At 39.2% G+C, this 26,840-nt stretch overlaps 1 protein-coding gene across 2 annotated transcripts; it reads right to left on the bottom strand.

The window, feature by feature from the left end:
- Positions 1 to 1,802: 1,802 nt before the first annotated feature.
- On the bottom strand, positions 1,803 to 21,761 carry ncaldb (neurocalcin delta b). Of its 2 annotated transcripts, none has more exons than XM_022212749.2 (4): positions 21,555 to 21,761; positions 7,069 to 7,499; positions 4,538 to 4,643; positions 1,803 to 3,927 (listed from the first exon to the last, which is right to left on the bottom strand). In XM_022212749.2, exons 2-4 carry the CDS (start codon positions 7,444 to 7,446, stop codon positions 3,833 to 3,835), a joined length of 579 nt encoding a protein of 192 aa, XP_022068441.2. In that variant the 5' UTR covers positions 7,447 to 7,499; positions 21,555 to 21,761; the 3' UTR covers positions 1,803 to 3,832. The 2 variants fall into 2 exon arrangements, with proteins under 2 accessions (XP_022068441.2, XP_022068365.2); XM_022212673.2 differs by having other exon boundaries at positions 7,069 to 7,502; positions 21,555 to 21,760.
- Between the last annotated feature and the right edge of the window lie 5,079 nt (positions 21,762 to 26,840).

Raw genomic sequence — 26,840 nt, 5'->3', positions numbered from 1 at the left:
TGTTTTAATAATTTAGCACTGTTTTTTGGGCTTTAAAATTTTCTTTATCCAATCTGTCAAACTTTGGTTTAATGGTTTTTAAATGTATTTTTAAATTATGCAGTAACTTTTGGTTTTATTTGTTTCCAATCGTCAAACTTAGGTATTGAGATTTTTTAACTTAATTTGAAATTGTGCAGTAGCTCTTGGCCTTATTTACACATCTTCCCCTTTTATTTTGGCTTTATTTCTTGGGTTTATTTCTTTGATTCGTTTTTCGCTGTAGCGCTTTGCTTTTATTTTCAATAATTTCAATTAGTCCCTCCTCCTTTGTGACTATCTTTTTGTTTATTTTAAACCACAGTTCTTTGCTTTAATTTAAGTAATTTGAAATACCTTCTCCCCAATGTGACTATTTGTGTTTTTTCAATAAATTTTAAATATCCTGTGCCCAATGTGTCCTGATTGTTTTTAACTTTTTTAACCACCTGTTATGATTTTGTTTGTCCTTTTAATTGTTTTAAATTTTTTAACTCCATGTCATGAACTTAGTTGTCCTTTGTTGGAATTTTAAACCCATATGAATTAATTGCTATTTTTTAATTTGGGTGTGGTTAGGGGTGGGGTTAGGGCTTTAATGAGGGGATTAGGGTTAGGGTTAGGTGTGGAGATTAGGGTAAGGGGTTGAGGTTAGGGGATAGGTGAGTTTAGCCTTTGTATAATCAGTAATAAAATAAATTCAGTTTTTTATTTATTACTAAGCTACATTTATAAAATCACAAACCCCATTTTTTTACCCTCTTTTCCAGCACTGAGGTCAGTTTTACCCTGCTTTTCACTCGATCATTCCGTGGACTTAGGTAATACACATCCTTCGTGTGCCATCCCATAATAAGCCTTTACTAGGGTGCCCGCTGCGACGTTTCGGCCCTTCATGGGCCTTCTTCAGGCACTGTGACTCCGCCCTCTTCTTTTCTTCAAATTTTCATTTTATCATGTTAGTTTTCCAATTTATCCAAATTTGGTTTTCCTTTTTGTTTTAATAATTTAACATTGGTTAAATCGGTTAGGGTTAGAAAAAATCAAAATGACAAAACCTTTTTTCCTGGGTCTTGGGATATAAAAGCACTTAATAACACTCTACAGAGCATTTGTAAAAAGTGTACTCACTGGCCATCCAGGTTAACAGACCGTTTGTTGGCACCATTAGGTTACTATGGCCTGCCCAGACAGGCTTGTAGATGTTTGTTGTGTTCATGTCCAGTGGTCCTCCTCAGACATCTGGTCTCCAGGACGGATTAAGAAAGGAGCGGTCCAAGTGAATCCATTTTCCAAGGAGGGAGGGATGCTAAAATTTGATAATTTAAACTAAACAATAAACTACAAGCAAGGGGAATCTCATAGCTTTTGGGAAAAGGTTTCACATCATAATTTAACATAATTTCAAATTGGGTCTTCAAAGGTATGTTAGCATGTTCACTATCTTATTTTAGTGGTAGCAAGCTAAGATTGCCAGTTAACATTTAACTTTAAGCTAAGGCTAATAGGAATGTCATCTAGTGGTTGCTCCTAAATGGAGTAGTTGACACATTTATAAAATCAGGAGATGTGGAAAAACACAGGTTTGCACCCAGTTTCAGAGTAATTAGTCCTGTGACAATCCCCTAAAACCACAAATATGACCTGCACTGTGGTGTCTGCACAGAAGCTCATGGAAAACCATTAAATAATTAAAATATTTAATCAACTGGCCAACATAGTCTTGCTGGCCACACTGCTAACTTGCTAAATTGTGTCTATATATAAAAAAAATGAATCAGGCATCTTCCCATTTTGTCTTTATTTGAATAACAAAATGGACATCCTACACAGAACACATAATGCAAGTTAACAATACAAAATCTACAAAATGATACAGTGACAAAGGTTGTTTCTTTGTTCGACAGGTAACAACTGTACAGTATAAATGGATACAATACTGTGTGGTTTTTTTTTTATTTTATTTAATTCATCTATATTTGGCACTTGACCACAACATGCTATTGAAATGTAATGTGGGACTGAAGTACCTGAACGCCTCGCTGAAATGTGCAGAAGCCCGGAGAATTAATCACAGCTGTATTATTTTTTTCACCCCAAAGTCGCATTTATCCGCCACGATATCTCATGTTGTTTTCAGACCAGCAGGGACAGGCAGGTGTAAATTAATGCGGATATAAAGCAGCGGAGAGCTATCTGTAAACCCTGCAAAAACACAGCGAGGTCTGGTGGATGCTGCTGTTCGCTCGCAACCTACGCCAAAGCATTGATCTGTCAGTTAAACGTCTGCAAGTGTGTATTATCGTTATAAAAATTTCTGTAACTGTCATATTAGCATTCAAATTAACTGACAATTACAGATGTAGTTGATTTTTGTTACAGACGAGGAAAAAAGTGCACATTTAGGAGACATGTTGCACAAACATTTTTGATTATTGGTGCACTTTAGTTTGGAGACTGCTTAAAAATGTTCACATTTTACATTAAAAAATGTCTTTCTTAATAGGAAATGTAAAGTGATTGGGGAGATCAGGATAAAACTGTAGTTGTTTTCTGACTCAAAGGGGGAAAAAACCTCCATGAACTAAATGCAGCAGATGATATTCAAAGCTAAATGCATAGCAATATGTGTGGTCCTCTCCTTTGCTTTAACATCTAGTATAAATATGAGTGAATATACTGTACAACTTTCTTTCATGTCATATTTGTCAAGTAAAAGAAAATAAAACGTTTATCATCACATTCCAATAATTTATACGTCAAATTTTTACAGTGAATCTCTTCCGTTGCAGCAAATCGCCACAATGTTATCACAGAGTAAAAGAATATATAAGTACATACTATATATTCACATAACATCTATCTTTTTTTTTCCTTACACACTTGTTGAACCATAGTTGAAGAAAGAGAATCACAGTTCGGTTTATATGTATATGTCAAGTTCATGTGTTAATGCGTAAAATCAATGTGTGCATCTGTGTGAGAAACGTGTGTTTATTTGTGTGTATGCGTGTTGAACTTGGCATAAAAAGTCACTTTCAAAAGAACAGACGGTTGTAATCTGCAGTCAAAATATTCCCCTTCATGTAGAAATCTGAGTCAGTTTTGGTTCGTTGTAACATTCCTCCAACATTTAAAAAGAGAAAATAAAAACTTCTTTCATTCCTTCTAAAATTTGTTTAAGGTTAAAAACTACAATTCCCAGACCTTCTGCCTACATAGCCATACTGCAGCTGAGAACACTTGTAGTCCCAGATTCATTCTCTTCATTTCTTCCAGTGTTAACGTGGAGTTAGATTTCAATACTTAGCAAAAATCTGTGCGTCGTCGCCAAACAACCCAAGTCAGTCACGCAGAACAAAATGAGCAGGATTCCCTTCAGATCGGGAAGTGTGCTTTTAAAAGTAACAAATAAAAGAAATAAAAACAAAGAGCGAACTTGGATTCGGCTCAACGTACCGCATGAATGTGCTGGACTATCCTCGCTGACAGCTTTGATTCGGTGTTAAATAAGTCTTTGATGGGATGCCAGTCCACTGACTTATATTCGTACCATATATGAGACCCGTGTTTGGAGCTTTCAACCAGGCATAGAGGTGCATGAACAGTGTGTGTGCACGTCTAAAGGGGTGTATACGCATCAGGCTTCAGTATCTGTAGTATGTACAGCTGCATGGAGTCGATGTGTGTCTGCATGTTTGTTCATGTGCCTTTATAGCTCAAGATATCAAATGTCAAAAAATCTCAGGTCAGTCAGAAGGGAGTGATTTTGAAAACGTGTTGAATTGATCAAGTGTGGAAAAAGTCCAGTTTTCTACTGTCCAGCACTGCTGGGGTCACACTGAAGCAGCCGGACGATGGAGGGGTCGTTCTTTGCTCCTTCCACAAACTCCTCCAGGGACAGTTTACCTGAGAGACAGAGATGAGGGTTTAATCAGCGCATGTGGCCTTCATTTTTTGCAGTACAGTTATTTTAACAAGATTTTAGTAGTTTTGTTTATTAAGCTACTTAATAAAGTGAAATATCCCAAGTTTATTTTAGTGTGGTTTTATCTGGTATTTAAGCTTTGTAGTGACTTAGCAACAGATCAGTCTGTGTACAATCCTTCAGCAATAGCCTTTAACCACCTAAATGCCAAAATTACACCTTTTAACAGAGAAAGAAACTTAAAAAACAAAACAAAACACGGAAGAATCGTCACATTAACAACTTTCAAATGGTCCTTGAACTAATCACGCGTGACTGGTGGTTTTATTGGGGGGAAAAAATAAATCTTTGCTTAAAATTGGGAGTGTATACTACACATCTCTTTTAGAAATTTACCCAAAAATAACAATCCTCCTTCATTGTTTCCTTATCTGAGTTAAGACATTATAGCTTTGTTATAATGCACAAAAACGCAACGTTTAGTCATGGTTGTGCTGTTTCCTAGAGGTGCAGGATTTTGTATTGCAATAAAAATTGCCTGAAGTTCAGAGGGCTAAAGAAAGAAAAGAAGAGACGAGAAGAAGGTCTCACCATCTCGATTTGTGTCCATCTGCCTAAAGATCTTATCTGTGCGCTTCTCAGGCGTGGACTCATCTTCAGGCATCTTCATCACCGAGGAAACCATCTTGTAAATGGCCTGAAGACAGACACAGAAAAGAGAAACACAAGTCTTATTGTGGATGTTTGTTAAGACGATTAAGGCTCTCTGACTGCATCTGGACAAAAAAAGAGCTATTCACTGCTGATTTGACTATGGGTGAGTTTAATACGTCAGTTTCACTGAGCCACATTTGACACCAGTGATAAAAACAACCACAGGAAGTATATCTACGTGTGTGGTTACAGCCAGAAGCACGACTGCAAACTATCACAAAGTGCAAGCAACATCTTCATGACTTATCAATGAAATCATTTCTGTTGGGAGAAAGAGAAATAAAAGATTCCTTTCATTTATTTTCGGCTCTGCAGCCTGATTTGATTGTAAAGAAAAAAACAGGAAATATTGTCAAACTGATGCAGTTCATGTTTTTTAAATAGATGGTTAACCTATAGATTTTTCCTCATTGTTTAGGTTTGAGAAATGTAAACCAAAAGCGATATGGTTTTTACTGCTATGATGTGCACATTTATTCCTCGATGACGGTCGCTTTGAGACGGGACAACAGAAGCTCTGGACAATATGTCAGCCTGATATCTGAGGAGAGAGACAGCTGCGTTGCTGCACTATGACTCTTGGCTGTCTTCATTATTCTTCTTTTATTCCTACAATCTTTCTGTGAGACAATTTAACTGCAGAAGAAGTGAAAAGTTTGTCACAAGAATGAAAATTTAGTCAGAACATCTGTCTCAACAGCAGAGCAGCTGTGAAAGTGTCACAGAAAGTGTACAGACACATCCACCAGCCAGACACTAATAATGATATCAACTATTTTCTTTTTTAAGATTTTTTTGGTCCATTTTTGGCTTTATTTGACAGGTTAAGTTGAGAGGCAGACAGGAAAGTAGGGAGAAGCATGGAGGGTAGACCTGCAGCAAAGAGCCGTGAGCTGGAATTGAAGCCAGACCACTGCGCCTGAGACTATAGCTCCTGTTTATGGGTCGCCCGCTCAACCAGCTGAGCTACCGGGGCACCCAGACTATCAGTTATTTTCATTATTACTTACTTAGTTTGTGTCCTTTTATATCTTCCTTCCTTTTATATCTTGTATATTTGATTAATTGATCTCTAAAATAAATGAAGATAACTTTAGAAAAGGGTGCAAATTACATGCAGTTGTTCTTTTTTACTGTTCAGTTGAGGAGGGTATTCTAACTTTCTGCTTTATTGCTTGGTATTTCTTAATATGTGTCTTTATCAAGAACAACCTCAGTAAGAGTTGGGATTGGATTTCTTTTTGAGTTGTTAACATTAAGTTAGACATACAGGATTCCACCTCAGCGGGCTTCGATAATCTGTCATTCCCTCCATTATCGGTCTGTGAAACAAATCCGGGGGATATGAGCTTTGTGCAACGTTCTCTTAGTGCTGTTGTTGTGAAGCACTTTGTTTTTAAATGCGTGTAATTGTCTTTTCCGTCACGATTGAATTTGTGAACAGCTGCCACAGACATGGAGAATTTCCGAACGGACAATTAAACAAACTAACTCCACAATCTGCTGTAGACATAATGTGGGAGGTAATTAGAAGATTAAAATTGAGAGAAAACAAATCAATCAATCATTGGAGGAATTTATCAGGAAAAATTGCCTCAAGTATTCAGCAGTTTGAGCTTCTAAAAGGATTCGCTGCGGCTCTCCTTTTCACTGGTGTGTTTCTGACTTTGAATCATCATTTTACAGAATAATTAAAGCAAAAAATGATCAGTACATTAATCAGGACGGAAAATAATCACCAGTTGTAGCCCTGTATTGGAGCGTCTCCACACACAAACACCTGCTCACTATAGGCACACACTATAAATAAGGAACACTGATTTGGAGAAGGGGATTACACACTCTTTGTCGCTCTGCTCAGTTTAGCAGCATGATGTGTGATGTAACAACATGTGGACGGGATTGCTGGGTGGTGTGTGTGTGTCTGCGGTGTGTGAGACGATAGGACAAAAGTCTGCCGCTTTTATCCGATAAGCTGAGGAGTCTATGTTTGCTGTAAAGAACCGATGGGGGGACGGCTCCTCCTAAAACTGCGCAGCTGCTGGATGTAGTGCTGAGTCAATGTGAGGATTAAAGCAGGGCCGCTCCCTTCTAGAAATACACTGTGGACGAGTCGTATTTAGAGAGGACCAGCGAGGAACTGCTGGTTTCTAAAATTACACAGCGGCTGGTTTTCCTGCTGTGGGCGGTCAGATGGTGCAGAACACAGAAGCAGATGGATATATGATGTAGCAGCTGGTATGGATGGTGGAGCAAAATGTTGCTTCACTGCAGGAGTAGTTTTAGGACCAGGGAACACGGTGATACCATGATGGCATGCAAGTTCTACGAGAAAGAATGAGGGCTGTATAGAGACAGAGGAGCAGAAAGTCAGAATGGTTGATTGAACAGAAGGGCAGCAGACCCACCGTTACAATCTCCAGCATCTCTGCCTTGCTAATGTATCCGTTCCCGTCCAGGTCGTACATGCTGAACGCCCACTTCAGCTTCTGGTCCAGCCGACCACGTGAGGTGACACTCAGGGCGATGATGAACTCCCTGAAGTCGATGGTCCCGTCTCCGTTGGCGTCGAACGTGCGGAAGACGTGCTCGGCGAACTTGGAGGCGTCACCGTACGGGAAGAAGTTGGCGTAGATCTTCTTGAACTCCTCCATGGACAGGGCGCCGCTGGGGCAGTCCCGCAAGAAGCCCTTGTACCACTCGGTGATCTCATGCTCGGTGAAGTCCGTGTTCTCCATCAGGTCCTGCATGACGTCAGGACGGAGCTTGCTGTTCTGCTTACCCATGGTCGCTGCTTTTAGTGAGGCTGTGGTCGATGTGAGGGCAGCGGCGCTTTAGACTGCTGACAGTGGGGAAAGAGAAGACAGAGAGAGACGGGAAAAGGTCGTTAAAAATAATCTGAAATGACCTCAAGTCTTTCTGATCAAAGAGGGAGAGAAAAGGAGACAAAAAAAATGATGATTAACAGTCTTAATGCAACTTCACATATAAAAAACTTGCAGAAGGTAGCTATGTAGTAGTTTACATAAAAAGGCTAAGGTTAACTTATTTAAAAATTTGGCAGCATGTTTAAAGTATGTTGTGTGTGTGTGTGTGTGTGTGTGTGTGTGTGTGTGTGTGTGTGTGTGTGTGTGTGTGTGTGTGTGTGTGTGTGTGTGTGTGTATGTATGTATTTTTTAAATTAGCAAAATGTCATAAACTTTCCAGTGGTCCTTGAACTATTCATCTGTGCAGTTTGTTTGCAACATGATCCAAATCTAGGCCTAAACGGTGATATTTCATCCAAACCGCTTTATTCGACATGTCTCAATTTGCCAAAAACACACCACTTGCATTAACTATATTCTGGAAAAAACGAAAGCATTCTGCATTCCTTGGTGTAACTGTGAAGCCACTCAGCTGTGATCAAAACTCACATGACACAAATTCAGCTGCCAGTCAATAATCTAAGTAATAAAATATCTGACTTATGTACGGTCATTATTTTTTTCCAGTACTGGTAACACCTGTGGGCACTAGGAAAACTGTTGCTGATTGCAGGCTTTTAATTTTTAAAAAGTAAATATTCAAAGAAATGTAACTTTATTTCTCTTTGATATCATGATTGCTTTGTGTTCTTGTGGTTGTGTTGTTTTCACAGAGGGGCAGGACTTTATACTGCAGTGAAAAATGAGCCCACAGTGAGTAAAAAGAAGTCAAGACTAAAAAAACGCCTAGAAACTGCTTGGAGTTCAAAGATTTAAGCCTGCAGTCACTTTTTGTCATAGATGCACAAGCAATGGCATAAAGTTGACATGCTAAACTGGTGAGCAAATAGTTACTATTGCACAAGGAATCTTATCATGTGTTTGGAGCCGTATTTCTGGTCCCCTGACAAATTCAAGTCCAATATTAATTTACCGTTTTGGCCACTAACTCTGAAAAGAAACAGATTTTGAGCGGCTGCCGTTTGCTGCTGCAGTGTTCAGTGTTTATCAGAGCCTTTCCTGACAGCCTGCTGTGGAGTGGAGCTATTGCTTGGGAGTTTTGGGATGTCAGAGCACCCTATCATTATGTTTACTTGAGCTGCTAATGTCGCAGTGTTGCTCACACAAAGAGCTGCTTTTGAAACTTTGGCTGAAATCTTCCCGAGCCCTGAAAATGGGCAGAAACACCCACACGTTTCAGCACAAACTAAACATATGGTCTTATCTTTTTCATTTCGTTTGTTGTCGTGCAACAAATGCAAACAAACACTGTCATAAAAGATATGGCAGTAGAACAGATAAAAGAAAAACAGATAAGTTCAGCGTGTGGTCTCCTGCACAGCCAACACCTGCAGCACGAGACCACCAAATGTTTTCCTGGTGCGGAACTACTACCGAAGCACAACCACACCTGCTGCTAAACCCGTGCATGCCACTGTGCCTGCTGTGCATGCATCTCTGCAGAGGCAACATCTATTTCCTGCAGGAACTCTAAGGCTCGTTTGTCGACGCACACATCAACATCCTCTGTATTACAGATAAGACATTTTATTGACCTGGTTTGGCTTTTGGTGGCGCATTTCATAGAGATTTGAAAGAATGAAATTTCCAAAGTGATGCAATTGACAGTCATCCAATGAACATTTGTTGCAGGAAGTAAACGGGGAGATTTTAAATTCACTTCAGGACGCAGCTCATCATCTAACCTTGCAGCTAATGTGCTTAGCACCCTCCCCTGTCAGGCGGCTAACTGCTGCTGAGCTCTCCAGACTAAAGACAAGAGGGAAGCTGTAAAAAGCTTAGCCAAGGATAATGACAGATAAAATCAGCAAGGTCAGGTCAGAGCAAAGTAAATCACCGTAAAATTAGCTGGTTTAGGGAATAGAAATGAACACGAATCACCTCCTTCAGTGAGTGTTTGCTCTTCTTGTGCTTTGTTTAATGACTCCAAATCTAAAATACTAAAGGGTGAGTTCAGAAAAGGAAAGGAAAATAAAACTCATATAATAAGTAGCAGCTAAATTTAACCGAAGCCCCTGTGGAAGATATTTCAGGAACTCTCATAGAGGTAAAATCTTAAATTTCTACCTAATAAATGCGTATACAATTATTTAACCATTCCATTTGACTTGTCTAAGCTTTGCTCATTTATCTGATGTATTAATTGATTAAAGGTGAATGAGAGAGAGTTTCTACTATGTTTGCTTCCATGCAAAGAGTGTGCCTCAGTGGAAATATGTTTATCTGACTAACTGGAATGAATCGACTCAAAAGGAAGTTAAAAAAAAAAAACACACAAGAAATACACAAACTGGTTATTGATTCATTTAGCTTTGGCTTAGTTTTTGCATTTTAAGTGCAACTGTGTGAATTCTCACCCTTTCTGAATTCAACTATCAGGACTTTCATTAGTTTGTCAAATCCCTTAATGTCTTCGTCTCCCTTTATTTTAGTCTCACTTGCGCTTCATAAACAGGCGGCTATAATCCTTTAATTAACTCGGAGTAAACAATGAGCTCCAGCAATGTGGCAGCCACCTACAAGAAGTCCCCTGCTGTTGCCAATAGTTCTCTTCAATGCTGCGGGAAAAAGAGATTAACACCTGTTTACATGCTCATCACTCCTGGAACAAAACACATCAGCGGCGACACAGCAGAGGTCCCATGTGAACCGCTGATATACGGACCTGAAATGTGTCTGCCTTCACATTAGACAGGGGCAAACAGCCTGGACCTGGGAGGGATAATCCATACAGGGGGGCTAATTAAGAAGCTGAGACCTGCATGTATCTGTTCATAACCCTATTAAAGGCACATACTAATCCGACAGGACAGTGTGTGCACATTGACGACTGAAACATTCTCGTCAGGACTGTGCCGGTATGTGCAGGTTGAGTTGAGATTTCTTTCACCTTATGGTTGTACCTGTTAGGCTAGGAAAGCAGGAAAGCACAAGTGTAGCAAATAATACTGACTATGCAGCCCTATTAAAGCAATCCTCATGGATGTATTAGCCACATCTGTGCATTTCCATGACAAAATATATGCTCTAAAATGAAATCTAAGACACAAACTTTGACTCACAGTAGGAACAGGTGGCCTAATCATGAGGATTTCTGCTTTTGTGTGAGTTTGGTCACTATAATGGCACCAAAAGGAACTGAACCAGCATTCACCTGAACAAGAAAAGCGTTTCATTGTGAAAAAATATAAATTATACCATTTACATCTATCTAATCGTGATATTTAACCAAGAGTCAGTTAATTTCACGTCTCAACTCTTTGCTCTAATTAGATTCTGTGAAAAACAAACAATTCTGCTCTCCTCAGTGCAATCGTGAAGCCGCTGGTAAACAACAGTCACATGAAAACTATTTAGATTTGCACAGAGATGATAAGCGATAAAAATGCAAGCAGTAATATAACTACAGTGTGTAAAATCCCCATATTTGGACGTATTGGTTGTGGGCACTGCACGCGGAAAAACATTATACATGTCTTTCTCTCCATTTTGCAAAATAAATAATAAAAGAAATGCAGAACTTTGCTGCACTGCAGACATTATGGAGGTCTCTCTACTACTACTAGCCATGTTTGTGTTGTCTCCACAGAGGTTTAGGACTTTGCAACGCAGTGAAAAATGAGCAACCACAGTGAATAAAAATGCATAAACAAAGAAAACTGACAACTGCAGTTAAAAACGCCACTAACCTGAGCAGAGTTCTAATAATCCTGCACATCTATGTAGGTATCAGGAGGCTGATAAACAGAAGAATAAAAGGACATTACATAATAATGAGCACAATTTAAAGAAAATAAAATCCACAGTTTGTCAGGTATGGTATTAGTAATCGCTCATCAGGTAGGTTCATTCACTAATTCAATCAGATACGGCAAAATAGAAGCTATTATGCTGCAGGACGCGGCACAAATAAAAACGCAACACCTGATTACTTTAACAATAGCGTCTGAATGAAAGGGGTGTTGATCTGCCTTGAAAAGCTGGCCTTTAAAATACCAGCAGCATTCACTTTCCACAATGCATTTCTACTTCTCTGCGAGTAAAATCAGGCTATTATTGATACATGATTCATGCATGAGGGTGACTCATCCCTGATTCACTTTAATAAAGATACCAGCATGCAGGCTGCTCTTGCCGTCAGCACTGAGGTGCAGCAGCACAATATCCAAAACTTTACTCACTTTAACGCAGCAATCAGAAAAAAGCCTGAACACGAAAGAACAAGCCTTTTATCTGTGCTACTAAAAGGAGGTAGCAGCTACTTTTTGAGCCGTTTTCCTACTCTTATTATTTACATTCTTACCAATAAGAATGATGATGAATAAAAGCTAAACCTTTGAAAATGTTGTATCTGTCATTTTTGACCGTGAACAAGTGAAAAAAATAAGCTCCCACGATGCAGTTCGCCCACTGCTTCAGATTACACAAGAAGGAAATCAGTGCATAAGAAAAGTAAAACCTGTCCTTTCCTGTATCACCGCAATCTGCTGTAGGGTTTGGAACAGATAATGTACAACACCTACAATGATTTAAATCACCAAGCACTGAGTTATGGGGCTACATAAGAGATGTGATGAAGTACAAGTGATGACAAATAGAGATTAGTGTGTTTTATTAATGGTTGAGCTTCAATAAACTACTTCATTATATTTGTTATATTCACTTCATCATGATATAAATCACTTACTGATGGTGACTAAAATGTGAAATGGTAAATAATGTCGCTTGGTTGTTGCTCAGTTACTTTGAAAGCAAATAATTCTAAAAGACAGATGACTAAAAGGACTTTTAATGTTTTAATTTTACTGATCAATGAGCAAAGCAAGATGAGCATCCCCATCTTCACATCATTCAAAATAAATTATTACACCTTTGCTTCAAACTTGAAATGTGGCAATAACACATTTCACTAAGAATCACAAGCAAACGGCATCTTTGTTTTCCTTTAGATTGATCTTTAGCTTCATTTTATGCTATCATCCTTTTCTAGCATTTCTTGTTCCTCTGTTTTAAAACAACTTTTATGAGCCAAACATTTCCTACCATCTTCATCTCGTTCATAAACTCACTGTTTCTCTGATGCACCGGACTGAACCTCCACATCTGCATTTTAATCGCTTAATGGATTGTGGCGGGTTTCCGTAATTATTAAGGCGCCGTAGTCATGACGACTGACCGTGCAATCATTGTTGTTTATCTGAACGAGTGGGCCTAAAGGAACGTATTACTTCACGAGGCGCCTTTGAGTCACAATAGAATTAATTGCACTTTCTGCGAAGACTGACGGCTCGTTCAGTTGTTTGCTTTTAGCCGCGTCGTACCGCTTCCTTCCAGCCACGCTTGTTTCCACATTAATATGGACGAACTGAGCCGGCTAAAATGTTTCTCTCCTCATTAATCTAAACGAGGGAGGGAAGGTTAATTAGTGTTGTGCTTAATGGCTTTACATAAACAACAACAGAACAGTGCTTAGTGGATTAATTAGCAATTTGAGAGTTTAAATATGTTTATGTATCTTAAAAAAAATGACTTTCATTATCAACCCAATGATGATATTATCTGTTTAAATGTTTGTTTCAGTCTAAAAAATGTAACTGAATAGTGAAAACATACTTTAAAACCCAAACACATTCAATTTATAATGATTTAGAACAGATAAAAGCGGGAAATATCACATTTAAAGATGGAATTGGATGATATTTGTTGCATTTTTATGTATTGACCTTCTGTTTTTTGATTTGTCATGAAAAATTAATCATCCTTGGGAAATTATAACGCACATTTTTGACACATTTTATGACAAAAAAATCAAGACAATAAGCGACAGATGAACTGACAATTAAAATAATGGATCATTGTAATTTTGCAGCATCATGTGCAACGATCTGTCTTTTCTATGAATGTTCTGTATTTACCACAACATAAATATTTTACTATTAAACTACAACTACAGCCTCATGATTGCACGCCTTTGCCAACCAGTTTACATCCATGTTAGTCCAGACTTGACCTTTAAGCCTTTAAACAGAAATGTCAGCATTTTATTCAATGTTTAATCAGACATCAGTGGGAATTTTCTTCTGTCATAATTAGGAATTCTTGAGTTCTGCCAAAAAATAAAAGTGTTTTGAGGTCACAGATCACCAAATTTGAATCAGTTCATGTTTTAGTCTTAGTGAACATTTCTGCCAGTTGCAATGAAATTCCTTCCAGGTGTTGTAGAGATATTGCATTTTCAAGAATGGGATGAACCGAGGCATAAAAGCAACCCGGCTGGCTTCTTTTCTTTGTGAGTTTTTCTCTTGGGAGATGTGATTTCCTCCAACAGGCAGGAGACTTGCAGGTGATGTACATTTTATTGATGAACAGTCTTTGCAGTAGCTAGAAGCCTATGAGAGCGAATGTTTTCCTGTCACATATTTCCCCTGGTAGCACATCTAAGAATTTATATTTTATACATGATATACATATAAACAATGTTTATTATCTACTGCAATATAGTTATTGGGACCTTGAAAAGTGTTTAGTCGTTCAGAGTATCTGCTCTATGAAGACATATTTGCAATTATTACAACTATATTGTCATCCATTAACTGTTAATATACCAGTTTCTAATTATGGGTGCACACAGGAAGCCTCACAGTTACATTTTATTATCATTACTTGCCTGCAATTACATTAAGGTATGTCATGAGCAATTTCTATGAAGTACATGTTGTCTGTACTGCTTCAAATGCTCACTGAGAAGGTCAAAGTTAAATGTCACATTCCTTCTTTCCTGTCCATCTCCGTATTTCACATCTAAATGAATCAAACTAAAGCTCAGTTGTTCAAGCTGGTCTGCTGTTAACGATATGGTTTTGGTTCAATCCTGTACAAAATGTCTCAGATTTCTCCGAGCATGGGCTACGTGCGGGTGAAAATCTAAGTTGTTACAAGCCAAAGTTCCAGATTACTATAATTTAATTAGATCTGTACTGCCACAACAGCAATCCGCCACTCCTCTTGGCCGAAGACTTGCGTGTATTCTAAGTTGAAACGATGGGATGAGAGCTCAGACTTCTACGGACCGTTCCTTCAGCCAGTCACCCGAAGATCTCTGCTATTTCTGGTTCTGCAAGATCGCCGCCTACAATTAACCGTTAAGGCTCTTACCTGCTGCTGCTGGCCGACCTGCGATGGCACAGTTGCATAACCGGCGCTGTGACAGGCGGACAGATCACGTGGTCAAAGACAAGTTCTCCCTCGACCACCTCATTGGGTCAGGACGAGGGAGTGGACGCCAGTTTAACCTTCTGAGGGGAGAACAGCCGCTGACCTCATCCTGTGCAGGTATTAGTGTTACTGCGCACTTTCTGTTTCTAATTACGGTGAAAGTACACACACCTTCACTGCCACGGACGTTTAGCGTTCAGAGTTTGAGACCTCTGTCACTAGACGGGATCAACCTGGTGGGATTTCAGACAGATTTAACTCCTACAACCACCAAACCAACAACACATCATCAGGAGCACCAGCTGGAGGTTTAAAGCCAAAAGAATCTTCTACAGACAAACACTTTCGCATCCAACTACTAAAGTAAACGCATAAAATAAATGAATAATTTTAGTATTCTGGTACAAGAACAAACCTCTTCTTTCAATAAAGTACATAAACCTGAAACAATTATGTTTTATATTTTCTTTACAGAATCTTCAAAATGCCAAGAAATTAACTTACCTATTACATATCAAACCAAAAGCAACAAAGACTTGAATTTAACTAAGGTACAACTTATGAATGTTTTACATTTTTGCTTGAAAAATTACTAATACATTAAATCAGGAATTAAAACAGTTGCTGGATGAGTCACTGAGTTCATCATTTAATTCTTTAATTGCAACGTCCATTAAATATACAATCCGTTTTTATTTGAAGTCCTAAAATGTGCAAGCCTTTAGGTCTAGACGATACAATGCTTGAGTGGTACTGATAATAAACAAGATTTATTTTAATACATAAATTTGGTGCAGCTGCACCTAAAGAACTTTACCAAAACAACTGCTTCTTCTGCAACTTGATGGCAACACCTTTGACCAATCACACTTTTTGCACTTTTTGCCCTTACTACAGGTTTTTTCTTATGTCTGAATTCTTGCTTGTGTTGTACGTCGCTTTGGACAAAAGCGTCTGCTAAATGAAATTGTAGAATTGTAGAAAACACATTAAATATGTTAGTTAAGAACCTAATTTAAGTCAGTTTTTCTGAGAGACAAAACATCCAGAAACATTCCCTGGTTCCAGTACAAAATTGTGAACACTGACTTCAAGAAAAAGTCAATTTGGAATTCAGAAATCTGTCGGTTTTTACATTTTATGCACTAAATGATTAATCGCTATAAACTGGGAAAAACATTAGTTGTAAGCAAGAACAAAAAACAAAAGAAGAATCTGACCAAGTACTTCCTGTGACCACTCAAAAACTATTGCTACAACTCACAATTAATGAGTTTTTTTTTAATCTTAAAGTAGTACTCTATTTATTACTTTAATGCAACTGACAATAAACAGCATCAGGGGTATTTTTGGACTCTACTGCAGCCGAATCTTTCTTGCCGTTTGAATCCAAGGCCCTCCATCCACCCGGCATTCATCCCAGAACATCTTGTTGCCCACTTGCGTAACAGACACAAGTCTCCATTTATATCCTGCAGGTAAATCTCAACCCAAGAGCGCCGCACATAATCCAAGAACAGAGCGGGGAAGAGGGCAGCGACTGAAAGAGACCCGATCACAGATAGTGAGTTTATGAATGACACATTCATGATGAAACATGATGCATCTGTGAGCGGGCTGCAGAGCTGAGGGGAGCCATTCTCCACACAACAGGCAGTCAATTATAAGACCTGCAGGACCCGCAATCCGATAGTCACCCACACATCAAAACTATGCTTCATCTCAGCTGTGAGAACAAATTGAAAACGACAACTTCACTTGTTTCAGATTAGACAAGACAAACTAAAGTTGAGTTTTTATTTTAAGCCACACCACACACACAGACGCATGACTTAGATGACTGCAGCATCACACACTCGTTCTTCTTTGCTATTTAATTGCGCAATTTATCTGTAATTCTGCTTTGCGCCATCTGTGTTTGCAAGAGCTCAATGTTGAATGATTACTGCTGCTGTATAATTGTTTGAAACTCTTGTATATGCTGTTTTCTGGTCTGCAGAAACACTCTTGACAATTAATATATCATGAACATTAAGCTAAAAAAAAACTTATTTTGTTCCTTTTCTGCCTGCTGGAGTCTCCTTAAATCATTGTTGACATGTATATAGATTGCAAAATTGACTTCACAATTGCCTTAACAAACATAACACTTAATATTAGTGGTTTTGGGTAAAAAACACAACAATAAAACGTCTTACTTCTGCAGCAGACTTGCCAAATGGATGCAGTAGCTCATAATTTAAAAAGGGAGGGAGACCCTGGCTGAGGTTCAAGCAGCTGGCAGGCTTGATGTGTTTTTCATTTCACATCCTTTCAGTTTCTTTTAAACCCACTTCATCCTCGCTGCGAGTTTGTTTTGTTGCAGATGACTTGAGTGATATTTGCTGCATGAAAATGTAGCATGAAAGCACAGCAGAGCCTTGAAGGACCTTATTTACAAGCACGTCCTTCAGTGTCAAAACATCACCAGTGGTTCAGATAAATACAATGCCAAAAGACAGAACCGACAGCATATTGAACACTCGACTCATGACCACTTGTTTTGCCTCGAATGTAAGATTTCATGTACCACCGCGTCTGAGAAACTGAGCACATCAAAGCCACTTCGAAGTGGTTTGCACTTAAACCAAAAGCCATTCGTCTCAGGCAGTGACGCTTAAAATTCTCACAGCTAAGTTAGTTAGAAAACCAAAATAAAACCTGCAACAGCTGAATAAAATTCACACGTCGACAAGCTTAGCACTTAAACTGAGAAGCAAAAGGCTCGTCGCTCTCTCACTTTGACATTTTGGCTCGAATTTTACAAGACCTACAACTGACCTACGTCTGTCTTGGATCATCTTTGAACATCTTCCAGCCGCCGCCTATTTACGAACACGTGTGATTAGCAGAACATGCCACAGCGCCATCAAATGCTGCTGCAGCCGTGCATAATTTTGGGGGCACACATGCTCACATTACAAGTATCGTGACGGCGTCCGTTCAGCGTCTCGTACTTTGGTGACTCCTTGAATGTCGGACTGAAACTCTAGCTGCTGTGTTATTTAGTATAAGGTCAGAGCTGGACCGCTGGTGGTCCAAACTGAAGCTGAGTCTGAGGAAACTAACGTCTTCAGAAAAAAATGGAACCATAAGTGAATCTCAGATTATAGCAAAATAAAACTATGACAAGTCAAAAGGCCTTAATTACAGGGTGAAATGCGAGTAAAAATAATGCTTGTAAATTTAACCAAATCGCTGTCGTAATTCTCTGAGAGTGTGATGCCAACTGTCCTGTGACAAAAACATCCTCCAGTGTAGATGATTAAAACTGTTCTAATCACTGACTAATCGTCTTTTTTTTAGTTTCTCACATTCTATTATTTCCTGTTTTCTTTGGACGACCGGTCAGAACAAGAAAAATGAAGACGTCACTTTGGACTATTGGACCAATGATGTTTATGCATAATTAAAATAATCATTAGCTGCACATATTAAACTTTCATATTAAACTGTGGACAGAGATCAAATCAATCTCAAAACACCAAAACCACAACATCTTCCTCTGCTTTCTAATGTTTCTGTTTTACACCTTAATTACTTCCTCCATCTGTCATTTTAATGGACATCACCTTAACACTGTTTTATTGGTTTGCAGAGTCAGTAACTTCTTGAAACTCACTTTTATAGACTTGCTTTTTGGTGAAGTTTACTTTTATTTAGTTTTAGTGCTTTATTCTGTATTATATCCTGTTTATTTTAGATGTTCGCTAATGTTATATTTTACTTTTAGCTGCCTGGTTCCTTGGTGTGATGTCGTCTCTCCAATTCTTAAAATCTCTAATTTTTTTACTTTTAATTTTAACCCTCAATCTCATTCTTTAATTTCAAAACTGCCTAGTTCCCTTGTTTGATTTGTGTGCAAATCTAGTTAATTATTGTCATTTTTACTATTTATTTCAACTGATTGCTCTGACTTGCCTCCCAAATCTTGCTTGATTGTATCTGTTTGCATGTTTTAACTGCAAAAACACTGCTATATAAAATAAAGTCACTATTATTATTATTATTATTATTATTATTATTATCATCAACAGTCACAGTCTGGCTGCTGTCTATCTGGACATTCAAGCCCTATTTTGTTTAGTTTCCACCAAGCTTCACACCTGATTTACATGAATTACAGGCTTACGACACACTTAAATCATCCCTTTCCTTCTCCACAATGATACTAAAAAAAAAACCTCCGTCCTGCATTTGAGAAACCTGAGGCAGCAACTTCATCATAATGCAGCACACATGAGCTCCCATTGTGAGCCGGAGAGCTTTGTGCGTCAAGCCGCTGCAGAAAAACCACAATCATGACGCCGAAGCCAATAATGAGGCAGCGAATGAGAACAAGATAAAAAAGTGTCACTGACAACAACTGCAAGAAGGCAGGCAGAGCTGCAACAGACAGAGGATTGGACAAAACTCTCACACACGCCATCCCTCGCAGCAAATTGTTACTGATTGCACGAGGAGAGCGCTGTTTGTTTTGCACTGCATATCTAAATGTGTGTCTCACTGAAACAGCCTGTTGTAAAAAGACAAAGGCAACAGAGATGGAAATGTCAATCTGTCTGATGACTAAACAACTCCCACCCCTCTCTGCCAGCGATATCTGCTGCACAGCCTGCGAGAAATGCGGCTTTCTGTCCAAAACATTATCTGTGTTGCAGGCCAGATTCTGCTTCTTCTGTCTCATTCTTTATCTCAGCATCTCGCTCTTTTTTTCCTCCCTGAGTTTAATGTTCCACTCATCCATGCTTTTACCCAATCACTCTGCTCGTCCGCTTTCGCTAAAAAGGTCTAATTCAATTCAAAAGACTGCTGCCTAGACGAGCCTAACTACAGACGGTTCCTGCCAATGTGGTCAGTCTGGCCCGAAACAAACCCACAGGACACCCACGGCAACAAAAATAGAACATCTGTTCAAATTTAGCACGCATCCGTAATAGCACGGCATCTTGAAATGTTTGGAGAGATGCTTTTGACACCAAGGGGGCTATTATCTCGACTCCACCCTCCACCTCCACAGCTCTTTTAATGTTCTCGTTGTGTTGTGCTGGATGCTCCAGTTGTTGAATTGCTGAAATCAAATCAAAAGTTTGGAAGCCACAGAGAGGAAAGACAGCTAGATGCGATTTGTGTGCGTTGGAGGCGGTTTTCTCTGTGTGACTGAGCCTCGGGATCTAAACGCTTCATCTGGACCAGTGAACTTCAGCTCCTCTCCACACTGCCACCTTTATTTCCGTGTCCATTTGTGGGATTTTCTCACACCATCGCCCTCTCTGATCACCTCGTGACCATATCACCGAGACCGCCGGAGGAAATTCAGCCATGATAGGTTCCTGTTTACATCCCACATCAAACCAAAAGCCACTCAATTACCACAAGCCACCAGCCAGAGAGAGTAAATTTGAATTCTACAAGGCAGAGTGAGAAGCAGAAATGTTCCCTACAGTTGACTTTCATCCTCGGTCCTGCTCTAGCTGCTTGTTTGTCTGGTGGAAACCTGAAACCAGCGAGGTCTAATGCTGCCAAATCATTTTTTATATTAATTATTTATAAACTATTCAACACAGTGAAGCAATAAATCAAGTTAGAAGCTGGAAAAGTGAAGGTTTGGCATAATTCATTTTATAAATTAGTAAATTTTTGTCAACTATCTAACTTGTCATTATCTGTAATTGATCTATTTACAGATTGAATATTGACATTTTTACTTTTCTCTATCATAATAAAGACTACAACAAATGAAAAAAAACATTGATTGTAAGACTGAAAACAAACATAAGTTTATCTAGACTTGGCCATGAGAAAAACTAACTGCTTAATTTGTGCCTATTTTTAAAAAATCATTTACAATATCAAATTTCGAACTAAATCTATCCTGCAGCTCTGTTGTTGCAGCATAGAAAGTTTTCCTTTTCCTATTTTGTGACATTTCATAAGCATTTTGTTTGCAGCAAAAATACTGATAATGCAAATCTACTCTGAAATCGCGTCTGAACTTTCATCTATAGATACAAAAGTTATGACAATATTGAACTTTTATCACCTCTTAATCTTCTGAATAATGAGGAGAGCATCTTAAGGCATGCTTATACACCGATGCTCATCTAATTAAAGAGGAAAACTGCGAACAAAACACTCTTTTTCTGCAGGACAACACACATTTCCACCCACTTCTCAAGGTAAAGCAGCAGCACTGCTTCAGTGAAGCTGCGTCCTCTCTGCAGCTTTAATCCACTGACTGACTGATGTGTATTTGCTGAAATGAGATACTCTGCCTCTCTCAGCCTTGTGCAGTGGCAGGACTCCCCTTTTCACTTCCTATCCTTACTCATCCTTCAATCAAATGCAGTGTGGAGACAAGTAGGAGCACCTCTGAGGAGCATTTGGGACGAGAAGCAGCAGCTTCATCCGATTACCGATGTAGGTAAAGCTTGATCCGCTGCTAGCTTCGTGTAATACCGCTGCAGAGCAAAGTTAGGGAGGAAACTGTGTGAAATAGGTTGTTGTTAAGAGGAGAAAGGAAAGCTGATGGTAGTTTGTAGAAGCAAAGACACTTCGTGAACCCACCTCACCTGAGCTGCGAGGAAATAGAAAAAAGTACCAGGAAGCGGGCAAAAACTGTGAAGAATGGACGGACGTTAGCGACAACTTACCTCGCTTTTAAGTTGCTGTGTGGAGGGGGGCTTTGTTAAAAGTTAGTAGTCCATAACACCGAGGCACCGGGCAGGAAGGTGAAAGTTTCGAGAGGTGACGAGGAGGCGCACACAGGAGCTGGAGTTCCCCTGGCTGCTCTCAGTCCAAACTCCACCAGCTTTTTTCCCGGAGCCGCTGCGCTTCACTCTGCTTAGCCCCGCAGCACCGCGCCGTGACGTCAGGGCCGAGTGTCACGTGGTGCGGCGGCCGCCAATGGGGAGCCGCGTTGTCCTGGCAACAGGACCCGGCACTTGAATGGTGATTAGTATGTAAAAATGTACACACAAGTTGTGGGATGCATGACTAGTTCATTCATTAAAAACGCACATAAAGAACTTTAAATACAGCGTTCCTACTTTATTTAACATAAAATATTCTGTTAACTGTATCTAGTATCTAGTCTTTGCATGGCTTCATTTAAATTTAAACAACATTTTAACTTTATGGTGCACATCTTTTTTCTTGTCTAGTCTTTTTTATGATTTAAAATGGTTTAAAAATGCATAATTTTAATCTATTTTAACTCCTTTTTAACCGACTTGCTTGCCATTAAGAGTTTGTACATGCAGTTCATTGAATATTTTTTGGCAATACTAGTTTATTGGATTAGGAGCCCTAGCTGTTTTTTATCATAAGAGGGGAAAAACCCCTACAGAATTATTTAAAAAGTCAAAGGTGATTATTACACAGCTGTGCAGGCTGTGTAACGTCAGCTTATACCTGCTCATATTCTTGTTTAAATATTTTTTTGTATAGTTTTGCATGCATTCTGTGTGTTTTTACCTGCCGTTCTGTTTTCTCTCAAATGAGGGATATTTGCATCCTAGAGCTCTGGAAAGACAAACAACTGAGTTCAAGACTACATTTTAAATATTTGCATGAAAAAGTTCTGTCTGCTCACTTTGTATTACCTCCCATGGCCTCCTTCTGATATGTTCTGCAGGAGCGACAATGTAATAAGCTTATATATTTCTGAGTATTGCATGATGACCATGAAGCAGATTATGATGATAACCACCATGCATTTGCCGTGGCCCAGTACAGGTGTTCCCATGCAGGCACATTGGGAGCCATGCTTTGCCTAAGATGATTAGAGGAAGTCAAAGCCACGGGGCTTATTCAGTCGGTGTTCCAGGGAGCGTTTCCTTAATGGCCTTATAAAGTACACTGAGAACCCCCTCCCTTCTTCTGAGTCAGCAAAATCCTGATCGCACTGACAGAGTTCACAATGATCCATTACATGCAAAAATTCTTTTTTGCATGCAAAATTGTTTTTTTTTTGCATGTAATAAACGGCAGGTTTATATGTCTGAAAAACATGAATGACACATGCAAGTGGATGCATCAGCTTAGCCTCTGTGAGATGAAACTTCATTGTGGTTTTCTCTTTGTTGAACAAGTACATATTAATAATAAATATTAAAGAAATTAATGCAGCAAAAAAATTCTCAGTGGAGTTCATGCAAAACCAAGCTGCCTATAATCCTGAATATTGCCATACACTACTGCAGAAACAGTGATTGATTAATACAGAAGTATATGCATGCAGCAACTTTATATGATGAGCTTTTTCATGCAATTTTGCAAAAAAAACAAACATGTTATTTTTGTTACTGCATGTCATGCACCAACCATGTTACATTGTGTAGTTTGTAGCAAAGAATAAAACACGCACACAATAGAAATGGATGAATAATGAGCACTTCCAACTCCAACTTGAAGAAAACGAATGCATCTAAAAGCATCAAAGTTGTTTTTTAAGTGCAATTTGTTTTTAAGTTCAAAATAATCTGAAAATATAATACAAATCTTGCATTTACAAATACTCCTGTACATGCAAACTCATAAAACTAATAGAAAAAACAGCCAAAACACCAATAAGCCAAGTGTTAAAGAATTAAACATCAGTCATGAGTTAAATTTTGATTCAAATTCAGTGCAACATTTCCAAATGTTAATGCTTGCATTGCAGAAGCTCCTGTGACACTAAACAGTGAGTTATCCAGCACTGTGGCATTGTTTGGCATTATAAAGCCGTGGTTCTCCGTCGTGGGCCTTTAACCAGCAGACAACATTGTTATTCACTCCTAACAGAGGTGAGAGCTCATCAGTGAGTTCGACCCTGAGGGAGAGTCCCTGAGTACTGTGTGGAGCCAGAACTGCAACCTCTGACTAATAGGTTTGCATAACATTGATCTGACTGGCTGTCCACTGAAGAGCAATCCCCAACTTTGCACAGCACAGACACACACACAAATACACACGCAAGTGAAGGCCAGTGCGCTCCAGCTCAACAGATTCTTTGATCTGTACCTGCCACCTTCTAAATCAGCCGGCCCATGGCTCTACACGGGCTCTGTCATTAGGTAACAGGGGCTTTGCGGACGAGGCTAAGTAGCTGGTGCTCGATGGAGAAGCCAGGGAGCTGCACAGTGGAGGACCAACAGCTTCTTCCCACTGATTATCTGTTACCTAACCAGACAGATCCAACCTTGTGCTGCTCTGAACCTGCAGAGGAGCGCGGCCAAAGCTTCGAGGTGAGCTAAATTCTCTGGCAATCTTCCCCGGCCGAGGATCATGATCTTACTGAGAAAAAGCCATTCATAGTTGTGCATTGAAGAAGTTGCACATGCTCCATGATGAAACTCACATGTAACTCTGCAGCATAATGTCTCTGCTGCTGTTTGATTAAATTCTCAGCAAGTTAATTTAAAAATTTTCTGCATATTTCTTCAGCTATGTGGGCAACTCACTCATCAATGTGACAATGATGTAAGAGAAAGCATGAATGAATGAGAAGAAGAAGAACTTTAATAATCCCTGTGGGGAAATTCTGCTCTGCATGTGTAAATATGATTACACAGGTGTCCTCTGTATCAGTAGACAAAATTCAGTGGATAACAGACTAGAGCCGATGATCCTCCAGCAGTCAGAAAACGAGAGCAGCTTCAGAGTCGACCTGTGACTTCACCGTCCAGCGCTGTGCGTCATGAGCAGCGCACTAATGCTCAGCCTGACTGGATTACCCAGCAGGTGAATTTATTCTCAACCAGAACATGCTGAGAATTGCGTGTTGAGCTTCAGTGCAATCAGAACAACACAGGTGTCAGTATGTGTGTGGTTCGCTGTTCTGTTTCTGCAGGACAGGAGCCCCTGCAAAGAGGGAAATCCTCTGAGTGCGTCCAAGAAAAGCCCAGGACAGAGAAAAAAAACCCTGAGGGAAGCCTGAGTCACTGTTATAGCTACTTGTCACATTTGTGTAATTTTCAGTCAGAACATTGTCCTGCTGGTGTCCTCTAACAAGATCAACAGGTCGAGTTTAAGGAGAACGAGCTGTACAGGAGATGTAAGCAAAGAAAAGGAATTGGAGCCATTTGTTGCATGCATAATCATACTAGGATCTGGAAACAGGTTTAGAGTCAAAGCTCATGCACGCATGTAATATAATATTTAAACAGAAAAGCAAGCTGAACAGACACTAGTATGACATTTCTGAAAAGACGAAAGTGAGCACGCTTCAAACCAGAACCTCTGTTATACTGCAGTTTAGTTTTATGTGCATGTGGATATTTCCATTTCATAAACTTTTGTGCTTTTGCTAAACTACATTTCACAAGAAAATACTGAATTTGCATACATATGTTGGCAGACAAAACACACTGATCAGTTTAACATATAATGCATTACAGAAAAAAATAGCAAAACAGCAGTTATTGTGAGTTTTCAAACAGTCATAAAAAGCTGCATACATGCATGACAACTAAGTTAAAGGTATACAGTAATATAACACTCACATAGGCTTTTATTTAAAAAAAAAGTGTGATACTTTAAATGCATTTTGCAGATAGCACTTGTTGGTGCAATCTAATAATGTACTTTGCACATTATCAGAATCAGCTTTAATGGCCAAGTACATACACAACACACAAGGAATTTGGTTTTGGCTGTTCTTGTCACCCTAGGAATATGAAAAGAGAACAATAAAAATAAAGGGATTGTAGAAAGAAGAACAGGATGAAAAAAATAGTAGTAATAAGATAAATATCACACAATATATACAGATATTTACAAGCTAGAAAGGAATATATGAACACAGTTGTGCAAAATGAGAATTGCATGATGCAGTGCAATAAGCAGAGAATGCTGTTCATAGTGCAAAAAATACTAAACATATCCACTGGAATACTGTCAATTGTACAGGTGTGGAAGAATGGCTCAGCTCTTTATTCAGGTAGGTATTAGGGTATATAGGTAAAATGTTGAATGCATGACTTAATAAATATGCTTCTCTTTTACACTAAACGATTTGAACTTCGTTCCAAGGTCTGGAGCTGTATTTAATATGTGAAGTTTTATTTTTTTTTAAAAAAGATAAACGATGCTGTGCACAAGTTTAATGATATGTGTGGAGGAATAAACTTTAATCAAAAAAGAAAATGCAAACGCAAAGAATCAAATTAGACTGTTGCTAGCTGCAATTTCATGAACTCTCAAATGTGCTGATTATTAGTAAACAGGACACTGGCTGACACATTGTGGCTCCACAGAATACTTCTATTATTTTCAGTAGAAAGCTGCTATCTATTTGGACAATGAAAATGTTTTTAATGTTGTGCTGTTTTATTGCCTTTTACTTCTGCAAGAAAAAAAAAAGAAGCAAGACAGCAGATAAGACACGGCAACGTTAATAGAAAAATCCTTCCCAAAGTCATCTGCATTGTTTATTTTTATCTGCTCGGGGGAGCCGTGAAAAGCAACCACATCTTGACTTCAGAGCTCTGTGGTGCCGATAAGCTGAGTCAGGACGGCCCTGTGGATTCACGTCAGCAATCAATTACAGAGTTTACTTAAGACGTTTTTTTCTCTGTGCTGCACCATGACAGCTGTGTAAAACCCACCACCTGACTGGAAGCATGAGACTCTTGGCATGCAACAAAACCAAATCTGTCATCAGGAGGGATGACAGCAGAAAAGGCCCTTTGACATCCTGGTGTGATGTGGATAATACTTCCATGTGATCAGAGAGGAGCGCTAACAACAAGATGCTAAATGCTGTGTAATGAAGCAGAGATATAATTGCTGCGTCTACCGTGTGAGTCAGCACTTTGCTAAAAGGCCACCTGCTGTCAGATGTGGCGGCAGATGGAAGTGGAGCTTGGCTGGAGGTCTGAACTGGCTTAATGATGGCCTGAATGACTCCTGGCCAGTTCAGACAGAAAGGGAGAGAGAGAAGGCTGAAGCTTCAT

Source organism: Acanthochromis polyacanthus, chromosome 11, assembly GCF_021347895.1.
Source record: "Acanthochromis polyacanthus isolate Apoly-LR-REF ecotype Palm Island chromosome 11, KAUST_Apoly_ChrSc, whole genome shotgun sequence".
Lineage (NCBI taxonomy): Eukaryota > Metazoa > Chordata > Actinopteri > Pomacentridae > Acanthochromis > Acanthochromis polyacanthus.
This window is presented reverse-complemented; position numbering and strand designations above follow the sequence as displayed.